We start from the raw sequence: 23,238 nt of genomic DNA on the forward strand, positions 1-23,238 counted from the left end.
CTGAGATTCAGCTCCAGGTCCGTGGCACACAGCACCCCTGCCCCCAGCCCCGCTCCAGGACTCGGCTTTATGAGCACAAATCAAAGAGATGGAAATTCTGAATGCAGGTACAGGAGAGCTGCAGCCTCTAAAATGCACCAGGCTTTATTCTCCGTGCCAAGATAAGCTGTTGGCAGTCTTGGGAGCCATGCAAGCACAGCATGGAATTAAATCCAAGTGCAGGGCAAACACTGCATCTCTCCTGTCACATCCTCATGTGGGGACATCACAAAGTGCCATCCCCAGTTCCTTCAGCCTGCATTTCACACCTCTTTCATCACCATTTCAATGGATATATTGCTTCTAGAGGCACTCCAGCCTTAAGCCTTGGGTTTGTCAGATAAACACAAATCTGAAGGAAGAGAGTCACATCTGCACATCAGGAGGTGATATTCAAGACAGCCTCTTCTAAGACACTGCACTGGTTTTATGCAGCTTAGGAGAAAAGGATTTGGGGTTGGGGTTCTTCCTCTCAACAGAACTCAAGGGTATTTCCTCTTTCAGGGATCTTGCATTTCAAAGAGTGTAAGAATTTTAAGATTTTTATTTTTAATCTCTTCACAAAGCCTTGCTAAGGCCATAGGGAGATTTTAATACACACCTAGAATAACTTCAATTTCTGGGCATGGCTCTTTCTTCAGGACTCCAATCCAAGGGCTATAGAAATAAACTCAAAAATTCTTATATTTTTCCTAAAAGACATAGATCAGGACCTGCACTGTCAAACTGGTGTAAACACAGGTGTATCTGATTTTTCTCAGTTCTCTGTGCAGGAGTAGGATGACTAATTTGGAATGTAGGTAGAGGAATAATTTTGGGAGGTAATGGATTTATCTTTTTAATATCTGAGGTTTATTTGGATATTTTATATAGCAGGTAAATTATATTACTGCCATGCAACAGCACCTCTGATCTCAAGACCCACAGTCCTAAATGAAATCCTCACTGCAAACAGGACAGAACTGAGAGTCATAGACCCTTATACCTAAAATGTGAGCACATTTATGCATCTAAATCTCTCCATGAAGATGTCTGGAAAGTGAAATTTCCCTTCTCCTACTAAGGCCAAAACCAAGAATAACACCTGTGTTACATATTACACACTGACCTAAATTACAAGTACATCCCAACAGTTAGTACTGTCAGCATTTCAGAATAAAGCCTGTCTTTGGGGATTTTATAACAGCTTAGCCAGAAAATGTTCTTGGGGCCAGATCTTGATAGAGGTTCTCCATATGGGAGGAAATGTTTCTCAAATTTGAAAGAAATTTTTCCAGACTATTTTGGCTTGAAGGTAGAGGGAGAAAAAAAATACATTTTTAACAATTGGTTGATTTTAATCTAAATTCACTAACAATTTCTGACTTTTTTCTGAATTTTTTTTTAATTTCCTTGTTCACATATTGCCAAATGAATCTTTTCTGAAATGCATGACTGCAGAGAGAATGAATTGTTTTCCAGCATCACTTCAAAGAGATTTGGCCCAATTGATCAGATGAATCTCAGCCCTTAGATCTGCCCAGAGCTGATGTGCCTAATCCCACAAGGAAAATTCCCACTGCATAAGAGCCAGATCCTGAAAGCATTTATGCATATAAATGTACCAAAGCATTGCTCATATGCATTTTTTTTAAAAAAAAAAAAAAAAAGTTACTTCTAAAAGCTTAGTTCTGTAAAAGTCAAGGATGGAAATCTACTATGCCTCCTTAATTTATTCCATTTCCACTTCCAAATTTCTCTCTGCAACATGAGTTACAGTGACAATTGCTGCTGCATGGATAGCCAGGAATTTTCCAGCATAAGCCTTTTCATTCAGAATCATCCAAAACACTCCATTAAATTCAGCCTAAAATTTGATCCAGAAAGGGTTAACTTGTAAAGATTATTTTTTCACTTGATATTAAAACAAACACTTTCCTCATTATTAAAAAAAGTCTTGGCCTCTTTTTAAACACATCTATGGTGGAAACAGCTGGAGGTAGGAAACTCAAGATCTGGCATGGATGTGGGAAGTGCCTTTCTTTGTTCCAGTGAATACTGGTCTGATTTGTGTGAGTGTTGATCCTTTGAAATGTCCCATTGTGTACAAGCCTGGAGCACGGTGCTGGATTTCTTCACCAAGCTCCAGCAGGCCACATTCAAGGCAGCCACTACACACACACGATAATGGAATAATAAAACATGTTTTCCAGGCAAAACCAGAGGCACTCTCTCCCCCAGGATACAGGGAAGCCTTTTAAAATGCAGAGGGGTAAGGGAATGGGCTGGTGCACGTTTTGTGTGGCTGGCAGGTGAAAGGCCTGCTCCGATGCACATCAGGAATGCTGACTCTTGGAAAGGCAGACTGCTCCACCTCAAAAGCACCTGACCTGCAAGGAGAGGTTGTGGAAGACTCTCAGTGCCCGAGATGCACAGCCAGGTGTGGTGCTGCTGGCTGGGAAGGTATCCAGGACAGGCAGCCAGGGGAATGGGAGCAATGGGAAACCCTTGAGCAGCAGGACAGGGTCTGGGGATCCCTGTGGAAGCACAGCCACCTGCTTCCTTTTCAGGCCCGTTAATTCTCTATCCTTGCCATTCCCCTGTACTTGCACAGAAAATCTGGACTGCTCCTAATGGAGCTGAAAAGATTCAGTATGTAGCAGGAGTGCTGCATGTGAGTTTTTGGGAAAGTCAGCTCCAAGCCACATTGGCTGTGTTGGTCAGCGCCGTGTCTGATCCTGAGGGATCAGGGAAAGCTGAACAAAGCACTGAGTTTTACCTGCACAAAATAAACCAGATCAAGCACTGCTGCAGGACTGAGTCAATAAAATAAAGCTGGAATGCACAGTGAAGACAAGGAGCATAAAAGCTTGTTACAAAAGAGTCACTTAGAGGAAAAGTTGAAGTGTATCTTGTAATATCCATGGAAGCAGACCCCAACTCACATAAGCTTTCCTCCTGCTCTTAATCAAGTGCAATTAACTTTCTCCAGCCAGGAGAGCGCAGCAGGGAAGCGCTGCGCTTCCATGAGAACTAACCGGTGTCTTTTGGTGCCCCAGACATCGACGAGTGCACCCTGCCGCCGTACTGCCACCACCGCTGCGTCAACACCCCCGGCTCCTACTACTGCCAGTGCAACGCTGGCTTCCAGCTGGCATCCAACAACCACACCTGCGTGGGTAAGGAATCCTCAGCACTCCCCCAGACACCGGCACGTGAGGACAGGAAATAAACAACAGCCGGAAAAAGGCCACACCGAGAGGCTCCTCCGCCAGTGATCCGAGAATTACAGGAGGGTTGGAGAAAAATTTAGAGCTTTCTTGAGCGCATATTATTTTGTTGGTGTAGATTTCCAAGGAATATCTAAAGCCTTATATTCAGTATTTAATCCTAGATTTAATTATTCTTTCAGTTCTGCTTTACTATTGGCTTTCCTGATGATATTCCCATGACAAAGGCCAGAACTGGGAATCAAGGGAATCCATACTATACCTCTGCAGTTAAGGGTAATTACCCTCAGCACATGGTAAAGAAAGTTTTTAGGTCACATTTGAATAGCTAAAAAAAGTTAAAAATTGAAATAAGGGTCACTAAGAGGGACCTTCCAGCTGTGATGCTGCTCTCAGAAGTAAAACACTAAGGGAAGCTGCACAGTAAAACCTTTAAGACTGATGTCAAGTTTGAAATAATATCTGTTCTAGAAGGATGAGAGTAATGATAAAAGGTAACTCTGTCTGCAGAAGCACAGAGAGAATGGCTGTAAAATCAAGAGACTGCTAATGGAGATGTTCAGTTCTTTATAGATGTTATTTGTGTATATAAAATCACTACTTCTATGTATATATATATATATATAAAAATCAGGCTGTGTTTTCCAGCTACCACCATCCCTTCCAAGCATTTCCAAACCTCACCAAGCACCTGAGCTCACCATACAGCTCTAAAGTGAGAGTGGAATTGCTTGGTTCTCCCCAGATAATAGGATTTTTTTAATTGCCCTTGGACACAACAGTGACAAAAGTCACTTACTTGTCCCTTTCCATGGCTCCAATGGAAGGTGAATCCTTTAGCACTTCACCAAGCACACCTTCCCTGGCTTTCCAGCCTTGTCAGGCACATTTCTATCAGGTAAAAGGGAGGAAAGCTTAAGGAGGAGATTTAGAAATGAGTGGCTGCTGCATCAAGGCAAACTATCACATCTGCCACAGCAACACTTGACAGCTGCAGCCATTACATTTGTGCCACGACTTCTGCCCATATTGAAAATGGGTCAGTATTTCTTGGAAAACAAACACAACTGGGGCTTTGGCCACCTAAATTATTCCTCCTGGTAGTATTGGAGGAGGAATAATGTACATCCTTTCCACTGCTGCCAGAAATGAAATCAGAGGAAGAAAAACACTTTGTGATGAGTTTTCCCCTATTATCATTCATTTTCAGGCCTAGGAGGTTCATTATGCAGAGAACACATATCCTCCTCATTGGTGTTATTTTTCTGAGAGCCTCAGCTTTGTCAGTTTTTAGGTGTATATCTGTAAATTTACAGTGTTGCCGACATTTTTAAGCCATGCACTTCAAAGGTTTTTTCCCAAGCACAGCTCTCTACTCATGGAGATATTTGATAAACACAAATATGGATGGAAAACAGGAGGGAAATACAAGGGAAAACACTAAAGTCTACAGACTGACAGGAGCAGCAGTTAATCAACAGTCTGTGCCAAACAAGAGCTATAGATTCCAGAGGTGATTAGACTTATATAAACTTCCCATTAAAAATTGCTTCTCTTCTCATACCAGTGTCCTCAAAACGTTCTTGGGATGGGCAACACCATGGAAAATGTAGCACAGAAAAATACCTTCCCCCAATATGGTCTAGGCCTTAGAGCTCTGCACAACTCTACTGGCCTCAGAGGCTCATGTTATAATTGCAATGGAATTTAAAAGAACAAATTTTCAGGGTAATAAATAGCTCAAATAAATCTTAACCACTGCATGCTGAGAGGTCTTATCAGTATGTGTTCCTTATATCAATTATTTATAGAGACTTGGCATCTCATACCTGAAAAAAAGGCGCTGGAATGTGGAGTTTAATAGCCACATTAAACATTTTTGGGAGAATTCATCACACATTAGAATAACTCTCATTCCTGGAAAAATACTTGTTTTTACATGGAATGTAAAGCACAGGTCCTAACATTGCTCCAGTGACTGCAGATCTACATTGAGAGAGCCAACTGAGCTTCTGCTGAGCAACAGGCCCAGCCTAAGGACTAATCCACCAAGCCTAATTACCACCTACACAAGATAGATATCTGATTTTTCCTTTCAGACATAAACGAATGTGATGCCAACAACCCATGTGCACAGCAGTGCTACAATATCCTGGGTTCTTTCATCTGCCAGTGTAATCCAGGCTTTGAGCTAAGCAGTGACAGAATCAACTGCGAAGGTGAGCCTTTTTTTGTGTCTTGGAAAAGCAATATTTTTGTTTGTTTGTTTTCCCAAAAGCCTTTCTGTGAACACAAAGGGACAGAATTGGAGACACTCTGTGGGTAGAGTTTGTAGCCAAAAGCCTTAGGATATTTCTTTTTTATGGTACAAAGGGGGCTAATTGACACCTCAGTAGCTGCAGCTGCTTTCAGGTACAGGTAGGATAGCAAGGGCAAAACAGGACAGAGATTGCTGCACTTCAGATTCCAAGAGGGAAGAAAGGTTTCTGAACCCTGATTGCACAAACTCCCTGGAATTGTGGGTGGTCTAACGCTGACGACTATTAAATGAATCGGAAAGGAATGCACACCAAAAACAAGGGCAATTTTGTGTGTTGTTAGGCTCCTCTGAAAACAAAACCTCCAGTTTCTGATTGTAAGGGAGCGACAAGTGTGCTTTTGAGGTGCTCTGCAGCCTGTGTACACCAACAGCGTGTCTCCTGCTGACTGTACAATCAACACTTTATTTCCTCTGCCAGAGGCTCCACAGGAGTGCCCTAATCTCCTTTTGGACACATGATGACCTCACCCTTAGAGCCCACATCCTTTCTACCAGCCTTGGAGGCAGAGAGGTCCCTACCACTGCCCTCCCCAGAGAGCTGCAAGAGCTGTTACAGATGCTCCCTCGGCTAAGCCAAACTGCTTAAGCTAATCCTATTTGAACAGAACAGGGAACAGCAAGTATGCAGCCTCCAAGGACATCCCTGAGCCCAGCCCAAGAGCTGGGCTCAGCTCAGAGGTAGGAGGAGGGAGCTCCGTGCTTTCCAAGCCAACCCCTCCTCTTGACGGGTTTAAATTCATTTCCTGTTGATGGCATACACTGTTTAGTCCTGTTTCACACCAGGCTTCCCTCACCAGGGACTGATGGGATACACGAGGAGAGAAAAGCAGGAGAATGGTATCCATGGATTATTATTAGAAGGGAAAAAAAGACCTTTCCCTCTTTCCCAGAGAGCTACTTCCGTGAGCACAGGGCACAAGTACAAAGGCAACATTTTTGCCTTACTAACTAATCTCACAGCTGTGGGTTTTTTCCTCAAAGTCATCACATTTTGGAATGCTGCAAGTATACACAATTTCAAGAGTTATTTTCCCAAACCTGTTCCGAAGTCTTATTTAGCTTCTGCTTCCTGAAACCCAAACTTCTCCTTTTGGAGGATTAGTAACAAACTCCCACTAGAGCTCACCCTTCCATTCTCAAGGTGTTAAGCAGCACATTTCAGGTTTTGGATAATTCTTTTTAGATTTTTTTTTTCTTCGCCTCCCAAGCATTTAGCCATTATATTTAGTTCTGTAACAAGGTAAATTTGAAGAGCCAAGAACACAAAGCTCTTTTTCCCCCTGCAGACACTGATGAATGCAGAACCTCAAGTTACCTGTGTCAGTACCAGTGTGTCAATGAGCCAGGGAAGTTCTCCTGTGTGTGCCCCGAAGGATACCAGGTAGTAGGAGGCAGGACATGCCAAGGTAAGCGCCCTCCCCCTTGGCAGGCTCAGCCCTGCTTTATTTCCACCACTTCAGGCAAGGCTAAGAGTGATTGCTAGCTAAATGCTTGTATTGCATGACATTACATTCATACATTACATATCAGCATTACAGTGCTGATAGCAGAAGATAGGTTGATAAAGCACCTGATGAATCATTAAATATCTTCTAATCTCGTTTGAATTTGAGCTCAAACTCAAAGTCTTTTGGATTTCTAGGACAAAATTTCAGTTTTTGCAACCCACAGGTAAAACTTGGATGTCAAGGTAGTGGCTCTAAATTTGAGATACACATCCCTGAATAAACCCAGGTCATTTTTTACATGAAACATGGCTTTATATCATGTTTCTTTTCAGAGATATTCCTAAATCCAGTCACAGTAGAAATTAAAGATATGCTTCTTCTGATAACAGGAGAAAAAAAATTGCAAGCCTTCAGCAGCTTAGATAATTTTTGTGTAGAAAAATAAATGTTCTGGCCAGGTGCCACCAAATGCCAGGATTTTCAAGTTTGTGGTTTTTTCTCAGTGGTGCTAAAAGTCTCTGCATCTTATTAGAGAATATTGCAGAAAAATATATTAAATGAATGCAGAACCTGATTTATCAGTGTGTATTTTTAGAAATAAAGAGGTGTGATAATCAGGGGAAGAAAACATGAGAAAATAACTCATCTTTATCTCTATTTTGTCTTACAAAATCCTGATTAACTTCTTTCTCCTCTGAAGAGCAGCAGCTAACACCGAGCATTGCAGGACAGTAGATTTAATCATCTAAAAACCAGTTTGTGCCTACCGAGAGATTACATTTGGATAAAGCCTTTCTGTGCCTGTGTGAAATTTAGGAGACTGTGTGGGTAGACAGTGGGGCTCTGGCACTGACAGGACACACAGCATCAATACAGTGCAAAGCTCACAGTCACCACCTCCCTTCAGGGCTCTTTTCCCAGGCAAAAGAAGCAGCTCTACTCTGCACAATAAACAAGTTTTCATTGTTCCTTCTGAAACTATTTTGGTTAAAATGTAGCCATTAATGAAGCACTTTAGACCATGAAACCCAGGTCTTAACAACTGAGAAGCTGCAAAAGGCAGGTAATCACAATTCTGATCTGAGACCTTTTTCCTCTGTCTCCAGGACACCTTCTGCTGTAAAATCATTCATTGCTAATTATAAACTTGACAGCATTTCCACAGTTGCATTATATATGATTAATGTGCATCTCCAGTCAGCTAAAAACATTCAGTCTTGCTTAACACCCAATAAGGAAGTTTATTCCACTTCTGCATAGAGAAACCCTTTGTAGCCAGGTCCCAGAAAACAAGACAAGGACACAGAAAGGTGATGGGTTTCTACAGACAAGCAATCTTTTTTGCAGTACCTTTGCTTTGACGCAGTCCCTCCTCCTTCCTCCTAGATATAAATGAGTGTGAGACCACTAATGAATGCAGAGAGGACGAAATCTGCTGGAATTACCATGGAGGGTTCCGTTGTTACCCCAGAAATCCTTGTCAAGAGCCCTACATCCTTACCTCAGAGAAGTAAGGGAAAAATCAAATCTTGTGGTTTTAGGCTCATCCTCAAGAGTGGACAAGATGGAGTGAACCAGAAAATTGTATTTTAATGTCTTTTCCTGTGCTCTTACCCCTGTTTGTGTGGCAGCCGCTGCGTGTGCCCAGTGTCCAACGCCATTTGCCGGGAGCTGCCCTACTCGGTGGTGTACAAGTACATGAGCATCCGCTCCGACAGGACCGTGCCCTCCGACATCTTCCAGATCCAGGCCACCACCATCTACCCCAATACCATCAACACCTTCAGGATCAAATCTGGCAATGAGAATGGAGAGTTCTACCTGAGGGTGAGTACTGGGGGCACTCAGACCCTGCCCCCACACTGCCCCGTCCTTGTGACAACCCCAAATGTCCCCAAAAGGCCACAACACCCCAAAGTTCAGCAGCTTTTTGGTGCTTCCTTACTATGTGTGCTTGGCTTCCAGTTTTTAACAAGCCCTTTACTTTCCTACCTGAAAATCCTAAACTGGGACTGCAACTGTTTCTTTGCACTCAGGAATATTTAGCAATCCTGGGACACCTGTGTCAGATTCACACAAAATAACTCCCTGCCTTCCCCTCACTGTACCAACACCTCAGATAAATCTGTTTAGGACACAATTATAGAAAGACTCCCTGTACAATTACCTTAATTACATTCCTCATTTGGTAAAAGAAGAAATCAATAACAGCATTCTAGAAATCTGTGCCCCATCCCAAGCTAAGTTCAGGCCAACTTAGAGTGGTTTTATGTTGGGACATAACTAAATCTTTATTTCCCCTGGTAAAAACAAAGGAAGTTCAAAATCCTTGGGATAGCAGTATTTCCTGTTAGTGGGATACATCCAAGTAGATACACATGAATGGGAGTGTCCAGAACTGCTTTTTAAGGGTTTTTTGGGGAAGAAATCCCATTTTCTTGAACCCCTATCATATTTACAAACTCCTGAGAAATCCTTTTTCCTTCATAAATGGCTTTATACTCAGTAAAACAGATTCAGCACAAAAATCTTCTATCAGAAGCCCAGTAATTGGGAAGTTTCAATGTTTAATTATTTTCCTTCAAATCAGGAGATTATGGGCTTTTAACAGTGCATCCAGCAAGTGTACCACAATATGGTGTTGCCATTTGTACCATGTCTACCCAAGATGGGAACAGGGAACTACCCATTCATATTATCATTTGTTGTGATGTAACAAATCCAGGGGAAAGCACTGGATCACAGTGGATCACTGGATCACCCCCTGATTACCCCCACAAAATGCAAACAGCTATTTGCCTAAAATAAAAACAAGATCACTGCAGGTCCCACTTGGGTTAGACCTCAGTGTGGCCCTCAAATTTACCCTTGGAGTAACAATTCCCATCTCCTGCTGCCACCCAACAAGAAATCTCAGGCCTTAAAAAAGGAAGCATGTGTTTATTCCTGCCAGGGGACTGTGGTAAACAAAAGCTTACTTGGAAATCATTCCTACTGTTGTAGTAAAACACCGAGCTGGCTCCTGGATGCAGCAGATGGATTGGATTCATCTGTGCACCCAGCTGATATGACACAGGGAAAAAATATTTGTAGTAGGTGAAGGGAAAGATGGAGTTGACCCTTTTATCATCATCTGGAAAAGACAAAGCTCTTTGACAAATCAGCAGCATAACCCCAGAGTGGGAAAAGAGCTTTGAAGCAGAACAAGATGGGGATAGCAACAGGCACACACGGGTAACAAAATTTCCCAGCATTTACAAGGACAGCGCAACTTCTGGAGCATGAGCTACAAGACAGTTTTGGAGTTTCCCTCCACAGAACAAACTACCTCACTGTTAAATACATTAGGGCTCTTGTTTTACTTATTCTCTATTTTAAAAACTGGTAGATGGGGTTAAAACAAAGACCATCCTGGGATAGATTACCACTTCCCACATCCTCTGGGGAGGCAGCATAACCAGGAACAGATTTTGCAGCGCAGTTTATTCCTCTGGGCCTCAGTCAGGTGGAGCTTTCCCTGCAGCACAGCCAGGTGTGAGATTAGTCAGGGCCCTGTGCAAGTGTGAAAAGCCCCCTTGCCTCGTGCATGCCCGTGGAGACAGAGCCTTGCCCCACGACAGCACGGACACCGCCGGGAGCTGCTGTGGGTTGGACTGAGCCGGGCTTTGCCGTGTTTGTTGCTGTTGTTGCAGCAAACCAGCGCGGTGAGCGCGATGCTGGTGCTGGTGAAGTCGCTGTCAGGCCCCAGGGAGCACATCGTGGACCTGGAGATGCTGACGGTGAACAGCCTGAATTACCGCACGAGCTCGGTGCTGAGGTTAACCATCATCGTGGGACCCTACGCCTTCTAGTGTTCGCAGGAACCCCCAGCGGGGCTCGCAGCAGCCAAAGAATAGCATCGGAAAGAAAGCACTTACTATTGTTATTTATAGATTTTGCTCTCTTTTTTAAAAGATTTTGTTTAGTAAGTTGATATCTCTTATTCACACATTACACCTGTAATTCCAGATTAGTAGATGTGTTCCATAGTATAACAGGGGCATTGTCACTTTCTGTATAAAGATTTAAATCTTTTTTTTTTATTACCTTCCTTGGACTAGATACATACTATGCTTTTATATGAGAACTGTACGTTCATACTATCCTGTAAAACTTCACACACCCTTCCTAGCCAAATAGGTCATGCAATTTAAAAGTGATCTTCTGTTTTGTTTTTATTTTAAATTCTAATGCAGCTACACTGAATCTCAAAAAAGAAAAAAATTATGTAGTACGAATGATACACAAAGTAATGGTTATCTGATAAGCTAAAATATATTTCTTATTTTTAACTACTTCGTAACAAAAGTAAACAGTAAATAAAAATCTATTTCTGTAGACATTTATGTGCTATCACAGCTGGTTTTTCTAATCTGGGTTGGAGGTAAAGTGACATTGTGAGAAATGCTTTGCATCAGGTTTTTGTATGCAGGTTGTGTTAACCATACCATGGAATAATATAATGCTCTCTCCAAGAGAAAGAGACCACAGGAAGAAAATGTCTCCAACAAAGAAAAACTCCAAATGGGAGCTCACCAGGCAGGGCACAAATGTCCATGAGAACACTGTTGGCAGTTACTGCTCAGAGGGATGCAGCATTTTCAGACTGAAGTTAACATACTATTTTTCCAGAAATATTGTATTGTACACTAAGAGTTGAGTGCATTTTCTTATTAAGTTATATCATTTTCAGGCACTCGGTCCTGTTCTTGCTCTTACAACTCAGATGTATCATGTACAGTGTTCATAAAACTTATTTCTAATTCAAGAACTAATAACATCTTTTGTAATATGTAAAATCTTCTTTCTTGTTTAAAATGTAGTAGTTAATCCTTTGATGTACAAAATTTTTAATAAAGATCTCTTACCATATTGTATTTGGTCTATTTTGAGGTAGTTTGTTACTACTGCCCTTATTGTCATGTACTGTGGGAGTTGGCAAAGTCGTGTTGAGGTCTCAGCGGTCAGAGGGATCCAGATCTCAGCCCAAACAAGGCTTGGAAAACCAAAAAACAATTCCTCTGTAGAAGGACAAGCCTGCTGCCTACTGAGATTTAGTTTTACTGACAGCAAAAGCTCACTCCAGAACAAAACTTAGAGCAGGCCACAACCACTGTGGTTGAGGGTGACACATCCCCGGTGCCCGGGCAGAGTGCAGAGCGGGACCCCATTATCCAATGATCATTCCTTCAGGAAGTCATTTGTGGCTTTAAGCAAACATTTCCTCTGCCAAAATCGTGGCTGCTGTACAGCAGCAGTGCTGTGCAAATCATGCTGGTGCTGGGTCACGTTCTCTTTGCCTGGGGCCTGGAGCAGTGGGGCGAGACCCCCGGCACCCCTCACCAGGACAAATCCAATTGCTCTAGAGCGGGATTTAACTGGGGTTCGCTGTGGTGAAAAGTCTCTGCTACAGAGTTTGGCTTGTAGGGAGCTCCTTCCTCCCCCTCAGAGAGATTCCTTCCCATTCATCACCACAAATCCACTTGGTCTGAAAGGCAACTCCAGGTCCCACACAAGCACTGAGCAAGATGCTTCCAGCCTCCTCTCCTCCATGCAACTCCTGTGACAAACAGCACATGCTCTCCTCGACACATCCTTGAATTAACTTCTCTCAATGTAGGCTGTCCTCACAAACGAGCTGTGCTGCTGCTCAGGCACCCCCCTCCACCCCCAACATCAGCACTGTTCTTCTACACCAACTTTTAACCTCTAAATTGTGCAATTCAGCATTGCCCACTACAAGAAAATGCATTTTGGTGCTTTTAAGTTTAAAATGCAGTTTGCACTTGAGAGAGGAGGCTCAAGTGGCTTCTCCCCCTTATGACCCCAGAGTTGAAAGGGCACCAGGCTGGTCCCTGAAGCAAATTAAGGAACCACAAATCATACCTGAAGTCCCCAAGCTGACAGGCTCTGCCCCAAGGATTTACTCTACCAGTTTTTATATCAGTTTCACCAACATCCCTTTTAAGCCTTCCTTTTAAATCTCTGCTCATCTGACAGTAACCCAAAACTGATGTTCATATATAAAATATTTATACACCTCTCAAACAGCAGGAGCAGCAGAGGCAGTTGCCCTAGCCATGCTCAGCCTTGCACACCTCCTTGTGCAGGATACTTGGCTCAATCCATTTTATTTACACATGACTGTCCTGCTGCCTGTTTGCAATACTGAGGTGTCCAGCAGACCACTGAGAGCCCAGACTGGCTGAGTCAGAGGGTGTCCCACAGCTCAGGAGTGCAGAGCCAGCCGTTTGTCACTACTCTGCAGGCTGGTTGAGCCCAAAGGCGGTCACTGGGTGTGGGCAGCACTTCCATGAGAGCCAGGAGCTGGAATAACAGCAGCCCCTCCAAACCAAAACAGGAGCTGAGCAGAAACTGGCAGGGGGTGGTTGGCCTTGTTTTGGGTAGGGGTGGGGTACATGACCGAGCCTGAAAGGAGCCCACAGCCAGAATGAGAAGATGGTTCAGAGCCTGAACAAGGAGAGCTTTTGTACACCAAAAAAGCTGCACGTTTTTAGGAGGTAAAGCTACAGGTTCTCCAGGCAAGCAGAGCTTCACCTGTTCCCTGCAGGTTGTATGGAAGTGCAGCAAACATGCTGCAAACAAGAATTTGCAGAGCTACTTGGATTATAAGGAACACTGAAATCCCAAGAAATTATATGAGAGCAGAGTGTTTGCTCAGCCTTCTCTGTACCCCACTGGCACAGCCATAACCAAGAACACACTCCAGGAAGGATTCTCATATAAATCTGTCAATGTTGGAGAAGAATCTAAATCAGGATCACATGCAAAGTTTAGTATCTTCTCAGAAACAGAAAACAGGGAGAAGAGAGGAAAAAAATGTGACTTAAGGAAATCAAAATGCAAGTTCATTCATTTCCCCAGGACCACCTGAACACAGTGCAGTGGGATTATTTTGCTTGGAAGGCTCACAAATGCAAGTTTGTTGTTGAATCCCGTTTCCATGGCTGCACAGAGTTGCTTGTGTTTTGAATGATCATCCGTGTTTCTAACTTTATAAGTCTCCTAATAAAATATAGAACAGCTGCTGCCCCAGTCAGCTGTTGAGCATATGGAGCCCACCAGGGACAAAGCCCACTGTTAACACAGAGAATTATTTTTAACGCCCTCACATATCTAAACCTCCCCATCATCTCAGCAAAATGGCACAATTCCACACTTCCCAGCTGGGGGAACACCTGCATCATGCAAAACTGAACTGGGCTGCATCTGCTACAAAACCCAATTTATTTCATCTGGCCAGCAGAAAAAAGTGATCAGCCTCAGTGAATAGGGCAAAAAGTTAACTGTGTTTTATATCTGGGGAAAAGCAGATGTCTAGTTAAGATGTTTATACAGCAAACATTTCTGTATATATTAGGAGGAAAGAGAGCTGTTTAATAAAATAGGGTTGGGTTAGAGTTGCCAAAGCAAATTTGAAGGGCAGTACAACAACTTTTGTAATTTTTGATGGGAATAGATTTAAAATCCTGATTTATATTGATTACATGCATCAAACAAGTAATTTTTTTTAACTAAGTGACCTTAAAGTTAACTCTTTAAAGCCTCACACTTACTGTATTTGCTCAGCAGAAAAAACTGCAAACATGTCACAGAAATATGACAAGGTAGCACTGAGGGCACCCCCTGATTTATTCTCTGCTATCTCAGGACCTGGATACTGGATGAGGGACACGCAGCAATGCTTCCTGCAGACCAAAATCCTGGAATCAGATGAGCTCCAGGTTTAGTTTGTAAGCACATTCACTCTTGTGTCAGTCACACACTTTCTCATGAGATAAATTATTTTGCTTTCTGGTCCAGAACCCAAATGGTCCCAGAAGCAACATCAGCACTCTGCATATCCCTGCTCCCTCACAGAAATGCATCTGGATAATTAATATTTTTAAATGTTAATGATATTTTTGTAATTTCTACATAACCACACAATACGTATATATATACTCAAACAGGATAAACATTCAAAAGGTGAAGCTCTCAGCTAAAAACTCCAGCAGTTCCTGCCCTGCAAGCACACTCTGCTGCACTTCATTGCATTGCTGTAATAAAACAGTCTCTTTTTAGTCTTCCCCCCAACCCTTAAGACACCCCCTAAACATTTTGCAGGTCCACAAAAACTCCCAAAGCAAAGAAGTGGCCCATCTCCACCCATGCACCTGAACAAGCACAAAGAAAGGCTTTCAGATGGAGCAGCCTGCCAGCTGAGTTGACAAAAGCAACATGTTTATGCTGTTAAAGCCTGAATCCACAGCCATGGAAGCTACACAGGCACCTCCAGGTTTAAACCCCACCAGTGCCACTCCAGAAACATCTGAACCTGTGACCACCTCCTCTGGAGGGTCACATTTTCTTCTTGCACTGGAGTGTTTCTGGAGTATCTCTGTGCAACATACAGGAATGTTTCCTATACAGAATATATACAACAAACACCCAAGTGGGAAGTCAAAAGAGCAAAATTCCTGCAGGCGGCATGGAAACTAGGAAAACAAACAAATTTTGGAAGCTCGGAGCAAGGGCTGCAGAGGGGAAGCCAACATACCAAAACAGCAGGGTAAAAGGCATTATTAAAATCAATAAGTCATTCTCTGAGAAGCTGAGGCTGTACATGAACGAGGCAAATGGAAATGTTCCTGAGCTCTGGAAGGTCACGGGTGAAAACAAACACGGCAGGCCAAAGGAGCAGTTTGCAAATGCCTGCACTGGCAAATCAAAACTCTCCCAGTCACAGCAAAAGCAACATCCCAGGAGGCTGAAGGGGCCCACACGTTAAGGAGACAAGCAAAAAACACCGATGCCACGGCAAAAAGAAAAAAAAAATGAAGTGAAACTTTCTATTGCGTGCCTGTAGAAGGAATTTGGCACAACAGCACTGTGCCAGAGCTGCTCTTACAGGCAACGTAGCAAAGGACTTGCCCCGGAGTAAGGAGCGGATAAAAGAAGGGAAACAGAACTTTTTGCTAATGACATCCAGTTGTTCAGGTAAAGATGAGCATCCTCCGGAAAACAGAGCACTTACAGCGCTCTGAATATTGAGCAGGAAATGCCAAAAAACCAAAGGGGATAAATGCAAAGTGATGCACATGCAGGAAGTTATCCCAGCTTTATTTGAACAGCAAAGGCCTCTGAACTGACCACCACCTCCCAGGAGAGCATCAGGGTTATGGCAGACCATGCAAAGAGGAAACCACAACTCCACAAAGCTAATCCAGCATCAGGAATAACTGGGGATCAGAGCAGGGAATAAAGCTGAAGCTTTGCACATTTGTGCAAATGCACTACAGCATAAACACAGCTTGCAGCTTGGGTCCTGTCCCCCTCTTACAGCAGGATGCTGTTCAAACTGCTGTTCAAAGGATGTTCAAGCCCAGACCAGGCTGAGATTTAACTGCACAAAGCCTCCCAAGAGCCATTAAATACGTGGCTGTCCTGGACAGGAGCTGCTCCCCTGGCACCCGCAGGCACAGGGAAGCATTCCCAGTTTGCCATCGGCAGCTCCGGAGCTGTTGCACACCCTTGCCAGGAGCTCTGCCGTCAGCACCGGCTCTTGTGATGCCAAATATGCCCAAAACCTGGAAATCCCACCAAAAGAAGAAGGGAGCAGCCTGCACAGAGCATGGCGGTGCTGCCTCCATCGCCTGCGTTAGTGAGGTTTTTGTGCAGCTGCTGCCAGCACCGGGTTCCGTGCCCAAATATCACACCCAGCTCAGCAGTGGCCACACCTGCATCAAAGCCAACTCAGCCAGCAGCAAATGTTTGCAAAAATAGTCACCTTCAAGGAAGAAAAATTTCACTTCTGCCCACTTTAAAGGCACTGCCTGGGGGAAGGCAGCAGGAACCAGAGCCATGCAGATAATGGTGTTTCCAGGAAAGCTGTTTCTGTGCACACTAATTAGGCAGGAATTGGTCCCTGGAGTGATTAAAACAGATTTGCATTTGCTGCTTTCTCTCCCCAAAACAAACCTGGTTTCAGATAATTTTGCAACCTAGGGTCAGTCCAGAAACTGCCCCCCAATATTTAACAGGGCTGTTTTGTTTCAGGAGAGCTCTACAAGCTGGCAGAAGTAGGTAGGCAGAGGAACATGAACCAACATGCCAAGAACTCCCTGCAAGGCCCTTGATTTTGTACTAAAAACCAAATCACGAGGATCAAAATAGTAACATGAAACTTTAACAGGGTCAGGAGATTTCTGCCTCTGCTCTGGTATGCTGAAGAGGAAAGATCCGAGTTGTACAGTGAGTATCTCCAGTAAAGCACTGAAATTTCATGGACAATCAACCATACCAGGCTGAAAGCTACCCAGTTCTAACACAAGTAAACATTTTACAGGAATATATTTCCTTACTTGTTTTAAAAATTTGTTACCTGCATTCCCTGGGATGACAGAACTTACCAGGCCATGGTGACATCCCTGTAAAGCTTCACTTTGTGCTTTGCAGAAAAGCTGTTTGCCTGTGAGTGTAAAGAAAAGCTGGAGAGGCACCACACTCACAGATAAAGCTCTCCTGAAGGATTACTCACACAGACCTGCTACAGGTGTATGATACATAAAGAAATGAGGATCCAGTCAATACCAACATCCCACCCAAATCCACCTGCCTGCAGGTACCCAGGTAATGGAAACACATCTATAAGCTGGCAGCTTGTTGGCACAAAAGAAAGCACTTAAGTCACTATTCATCTTGTCATAATTTAATGCTTGTACCTTGGCCAAAAGCTCTAAACCAGGCTATGTGCAAATGTTAAGTCCAGTAGCTTGGTATGTTTCTCTTCCCCAGACAGGGATAAGCATTAACCAGCTCAGGAAAAAAAACAATACATACTCATAAAAGTTCCAGAATCTGGTTTTTAGCCTCTATTACTGAATTTACAAGATTATTTTGAATTTGAGCACTGAGTGTTCAAGCACATTTTGGAGAGGGGTGGAACACTTCCAGCCCTTCCTTACTCTGCCTTTTCAATGGGCCTTGGGCAGCATCACAAAACATCCTCCACCACACCATATTCTTATTTGAATTTAACCCTTCCACTGCTGTTCTACTACTGCAGGGAAGTATTTTAGCTCTGCACAGCAGAATATTTCTTTGCCTCTGGGATCACCCAAATTTGCACACACTCAAATGCTTGGGATCAAGGCTTTTGGCCTGATTGCTCCTGACCATCATCACCCAAAACAAAAATACTGTGCTTTGAGGGGGAGGAAATACTTTCTAGAAATTTAGAATGATCAGCCTGGACTTGAAAATTAGACAGTGCTTTCAAGCAGTGGAAGGTATGCGGTGATGATGGGGTGCTGCCTCATACCACAGGCCTCAAACCCCCTCTGATCAGCTATTTAACATGGGGTATTTCAACAGCTGCCCTCAGCAGAAGCTTCCTGAGGTTGCCTGGAGTCTCCAAAAAGACGTAAAATATTTGTAGTAATTCCCCGAACAAACCCAAGAGGCTTCCTCGAAGCAGAGCCCTCAGCTCTGTTGACTTGCTTTTTTAAAAGGTAATATAAATTCCACTTACGCTGGTTTGTTTTGATGTTGAAAATTGGTCTCCATAGACATGGTTGAAATCATGCCCTGCAGCGCCGAGGCTGGAGCCAACAACCACACAGCCCTTCGCCAGTGCAGAGCTCAGGAGGCTTCAGAGGTGTAAATGCCATCCCACCCAGCCCAGCAGCACCAGGAGAGCACAGGGAAAGGGACAGGGTGCCTCATCCCACAGGGAAAACTCACAGCTGTGGCCACCCAGGCACTGGGAGAAGCCTGTGGGGCTCCCCACACATCATCCTCAACCCATTGTACACACATTTCCTTCACCAGGCACTGACAAGGCTTAAAGAGTGCCTAAAAGGGCACTTAAAGGGAAAAGAGTGCCTTAAAGGGAAGCCTAAAACACTGATTTTTGTAAATTTTTAAAGCCTCATTTCCCTGTAGCAGCTCCCTCGAAGGCTGACATGCAGCTAGGACCACAGCAGAGTTTGCCAAGCAGAAACAGCAATCAGGGTGAGCAGAAATTGCTTGCCAAGCAAGCAGAAATCAGGGTGAGACAAACAGGAGGAATAGATGGAGAAACGACAACTCGAGGTTTTTATATGGAAATTTATATCGAGGGTAACATTCCTGTCTAACACAAGCATTTTAATACTTCCGGATGCAAGCCTCAAGCCAAAATCCAGTGAGGTCTGATGTTACGATAGTGTTTAAGCTCAGGGATGCTGAACGTTTTGCAAGAGCTACAGGTTTTCCCAGTGCCAAAAACCATGCAGAAGAGCAACAAAAAAAGCTTTTAATTCTGCCCCAATAACCCCTCCACACTGTCCCAGCACGGAGCAATCGCAGAGCAGAAACAAGCCCTGAGGCACCAAACCGCCCAAGTGGATTTGAACCCAGAGGTGCTGTGGAACCTGCTCACCCCAGCCCCCCAGAAAAGTCAGGGAACAGCCTATATTTGGGAAAGCATTATTTCCATGGCACCGTTTTCTTCCCTTCTGCAGCTCTAAGGCTGTTTCAGCCACCCTCCTGCACCACCCCGGGGTGGTTTCGCAGCACTCCCCAGCACCACAAATCCCAGGCAGCAAGGAGGAATTCCCTTGAAAGCTGCCTCAGGCTGGGATAAAGCACAGGATGGCTGGATTGAGGGGGATATGGGGCCGAGATCAAACCAGGAGACGTTGCCCAGGTCAGCAGCACAGCAAGCGTGAGCCCCACGAGCGATAAAGTGTTCGGAACAACTTGTCCCAGAGCCGCCGCTGCTGCTCCACGGCTGCCAAGGCCCATTTCTGCTTGGTTTATGCACCATGCCAATTCCTCCCCTATAAGATTAAGCTGCCTCGAGGCAATTTCAACTTACACATCTGATATCTGGAGCATTTGCTATGCTCTGCAGCTCAGGAGCCGGCACAGCCCCTGCACTGCCACTTCCCCTTTTCACCTCACGTCACCCTTGGCAAAGGCATTTGCTCCCATTTAAGGGCTCACACACCTTTCCTGTCATTTTGAGACACCAAGGGAATAACATTTTGCTGCAGAGCAGGACAGAACCATCAGTGCCATAGAGATCAACACTTCAGAGGTACCAACCTGACAGTAAAACATACGGGACTTGCTTGCTTGGATATATCCATCATCCTGGAGAAGAGCTTCCCCCTCTTAAGACTGTTCTGAGCTTGTGAAATATATTAATGAACCACAAATACCAAACCTAGAAACAAAGAAAGGCTGTTTGAAGCCTAAAAGCTTGGTTTCAAGACCATTCTGAGTGGTTCCAAGTTAGAAAGGCAAGATACCCAATTAAAAATACTCAATAATCTTGAAAGTCTCTAAATTCCTTATTTGTTTACTTATCCAGCTACACATGAATAATTTTAGTCTAGCACAGGCCTGCTTGGGTGCCAGATCATGTTTGCAAGTCTGCCCTATGAAAGGCAAATGTACAGTTGAACTTGGATGCTATGCAAGTATCAGCCAGCTATTAGCAGTGATTGCTAAACAATTTTTCCAAAAATTACATCAAACAAAGCTCAATGCCTGTGGTTGTTGCTGGTTACTGCTGTGAGGAAAACAGTTACTAATACACAACTGCTTGGGCTCAAATTATAAATGTAAGTGAAATGCTGCACTCATCTTGCTCAAACAGTAACTCTACTTGATGGAGATTTATTTTTTTCCCCCCCAGCATTAAATCAAATTTCTGTACACACCAACAAGATGGACAGACCTAAAGGGACACTTGTGTGCACAGGAACCACAATCATCCTGATTCAGCTCACAAAACACCAGAAAACTTTGCAGATCCACCTCCAAAACCTTTGGTTAAACCATTCGGATGAAACAGTTGTGTAACAGAGTTATAAAGGCGACCATGGAAAAGCAGAAGAGGAAAGAAACTTCCTGAGGGTTTGGCATTGTTACTATTAGTGATGGCTGAATTCATTTTGCCTCATTTCCAATGCAGTCAGATATTCAAATAAAACTTGAACACCATCTGTTTGCCACGATCCAGAGACAACAAGGGTTGGAGACCAGGAATCGTGATGATGGCAAGAGTTATACACAGACTTTGCCTACCAGATCCAGTCTGGGACCTGTGAGAAAGGCTCTACCTGGAACAAGGGAAAAAAGTTTCCTCTAAATGCAAACCCATTTCTAACTGAATCAGCATTGGGCATGTGGAAAGAATATATTTACAAAGGAAAAGATTTTACAAGAAAATTTTGCAAATGTAATCAATTCCTGCATGGAAAGAGCCTCTGGAACAGCAGGGCAGAGAGCACTGGCTTCACAGCAACTGGGGAAGAATGGTTTGCAGAACCTCTGCACCTCAACCTGTGCAATAATTATACAGCTCATTAGTCTAATCACTATCAACTGCAGACTCTTCATGATGAAACCAAGAGTGATGTTCCTCTGACTTGGGAAGCTCTCAGAAATCAATTTTTTTAAAGCTGAACTTTCTTAGAAGGTTGACAAAACCAGGAACATTAAAATTCTATATTGTCAGGAACCAAAGTCAACTAAATAAAACATCCAATAAAAGCACCAAGAAAACCCCTGGAGCAAACTTAATTGTGATAACCAAATTTAACAATATTAAATAGCAAAGCTCGTCATAAAAAGATTACAAGTGAAACTTCCTCCCAGTATTAATTCGGACAGGTTTCACTCCACTTCACTTAACTCAGACAACAGGAACAGGATTTACAATTCATTTAGTCAAGCTAAACCTGTGGGGAGCAGGAGGGCTGAGGAAGCATATCCATAATTAATTCCATTTGGAGGCACAGTTCTGATATGAGTGTGCACTAATCCTTCATTTTCCTTCCCTCAAACATTTATGCTCCTAAATATGAAGCCAAGATTTGCACATTTCCATGAACAAGAATAAATCTGTGCAAGGCTTTGCTCTGACATTTGCTCAGTGTTAATCCCACTCTGTCCCAGGCAAAAACCAGCTCAAGTTGGCACCCAGGGTGTCCCTCCTCCCCTCCTCCTGCCAGCACAGCACGGGCCAGGGGACACAGAGAGGCTCCCCTCAAGAATTCAGGGATTGCAGCACGGCCATGCCCAGCTCCAAGAGTCAGCCTCAGTCAGGTTATAGAAGGGAAAGCCCCTTCAGGAAGCATCAGTTAACTCCCACCCAGTTAAAGGCAGGTGCTGAACAGACCCCAAACTGCCACAAAAGCACCCTCAGCAGTGTTTTACTGCAATCCTCAAAAGCATATTCCCTCTTGCATGTAACCAAGGCCACTGGTGTTCTGGGCCAGCCCTGGCCAGGGATCCCAACTCAGAAGCCAACAAACCCCAAACCTTGAAGAGTCAGCCAAGAAATTGGGTTTTATTCCAGCTCAGCCACTCAGAGCCAGAGGCTCACAAACCTCAGAGGCTTCAAATTCTTCCCAGGGTTAAAATATCAGCCCTGGCCTAAAAATTTTGTGGCATGGCAAGTGAAGAGAGGATTTTCTTGGCCTTGCCTTTTTTTTTGCACAGCCTCCTTAGAGGTTGTGAATTTGCTGGTGCCCATCAGCACCTCGCACTTCTCGTTACAGAAGAAATTGCTGTGCAAATCCAGCTGACCATGTGCCACTGCTCTCAAAAGCATCAGGGTCAGGAGGAAAATGTAAGATTGACAGGTGAGAAATTTTTTGCTGCTCATGGCAAGGGCAGAATTACATCTGCTTGAGGATTTCACAAGTAGAAACTACTCAGCAATTGCTTGGAATTGGAAAATAGGTACAATCCTAAAGGAAAAAATGTCACAGAGAAGATTCAGCAAAGAGTCCATAGTTAATGATACCTTGAATATTGCTGCCCTGGCTTTGTGTTTCTATTTGCCTGTCACACAATCGCTTTTGATATCCTGAAAACACCTGTAGCAATTTATTATAATTCATTAACAGGCAGCTTTATCAGAACTGTGTTGGAACCCCTGAAGCCAGAAGGATAGAGTATCACGTGTCTTGGGAATAATATGCTGGGAGTTGTTAATAAAGATCATTCCAGTGACACAGCTTAAAAATCAGGGTGTACCACTGAGAAACTCCTGATTTCTTTCAGATGCTCTTTCCACCCACCACACAGAAACTTACAAACAGCTTATAAAGCTCAGGTTTGGGACGCTCTGAAGACAACACCTGAAATAAGATCAAGGCCAAACACACAGCATGGAGTTATG

General features: G+C 43.8%; 2 protein-coding genes across 33 annotated transcripts in view; one reads left to right on the plus strand and one right to left on the minus strand.

Annotated features, from left to right (window-relative positions):
* The window catches only part of EFEMP1 (EGF-like fibulin extracellular matrix protein 1), a 45,595-nt gene extending 33,663 nt beyond the window's left edge, over positions 1-11,932 (plus strand). For both annotated transcript variants that reach the window (XM_086875065.1, XM_023923086.2), the window contains exons 6-11: positions 3,078-3,197; positions 5,348-5,467; positions 6,855-6,974; positions 8,403-8,526; positions 8,648-8,843; positions 10,709-11,932. In XM_086875065.1, coding sequence (XP_086731191.1) covers positions 3,078-3,197; positions 5,348-5,467; positions 6,855-6,974; positions 8,403-8,526; positions 8,648-8,843; positions 10,709-10,867 — 839 coding nt within the window. In that variant the 3' untranslated portion in view covers positions 10,868-11,932. The remainder of the gene's footprint in view (positions 1-3,077; positions 3,198-5,347; positions 5,468-6,854; positions 6,975-8,402; positions 8,527-8,647; positions 8,844-10,708) is intronic.
* CCDC85A (coiled-coil domain containing 85A) overlaps positions 1-23,238 on the minus strand; it is a 218,928-nt gene that overhangs the window by 188,531 nt on the left and 7,159 nt on the right. For 2 of the 31 annotated variants that reach the window (XM_086875035.1, XM_086875028.1), the window contains exon 1: positions 8,631-8,811. The exons of 27 other annotated variants lie outside the window; for them this stretch is intronic. The gene's annotated coding sequence lies outside the window, so the exon portion shown is untranslated. Of the gene's footprint in view, positions 1-8,630; positions 11,077-23,238 lie in introns of those variants that run through there. 2 more of the 31 variants (XM_086875021.1, XM_086875044.1) reach the window with 2 other exon arrangements.

Source organism: Cyanistes caeruleus, chromosome 2 (assembly GCF_971803275.1).
Source record: "Cyanistes caeruleus chromosome 2, bCyaCae1.hap1.1, whole genome shotgun sequence".
Taxonomy (NCBI): domain Eukaryota; kingdom Metazoa; phylum Chordata; class Aves; order Passeriformes; family Paridae; genus Cyanistes; species Cyanistes caeruleus.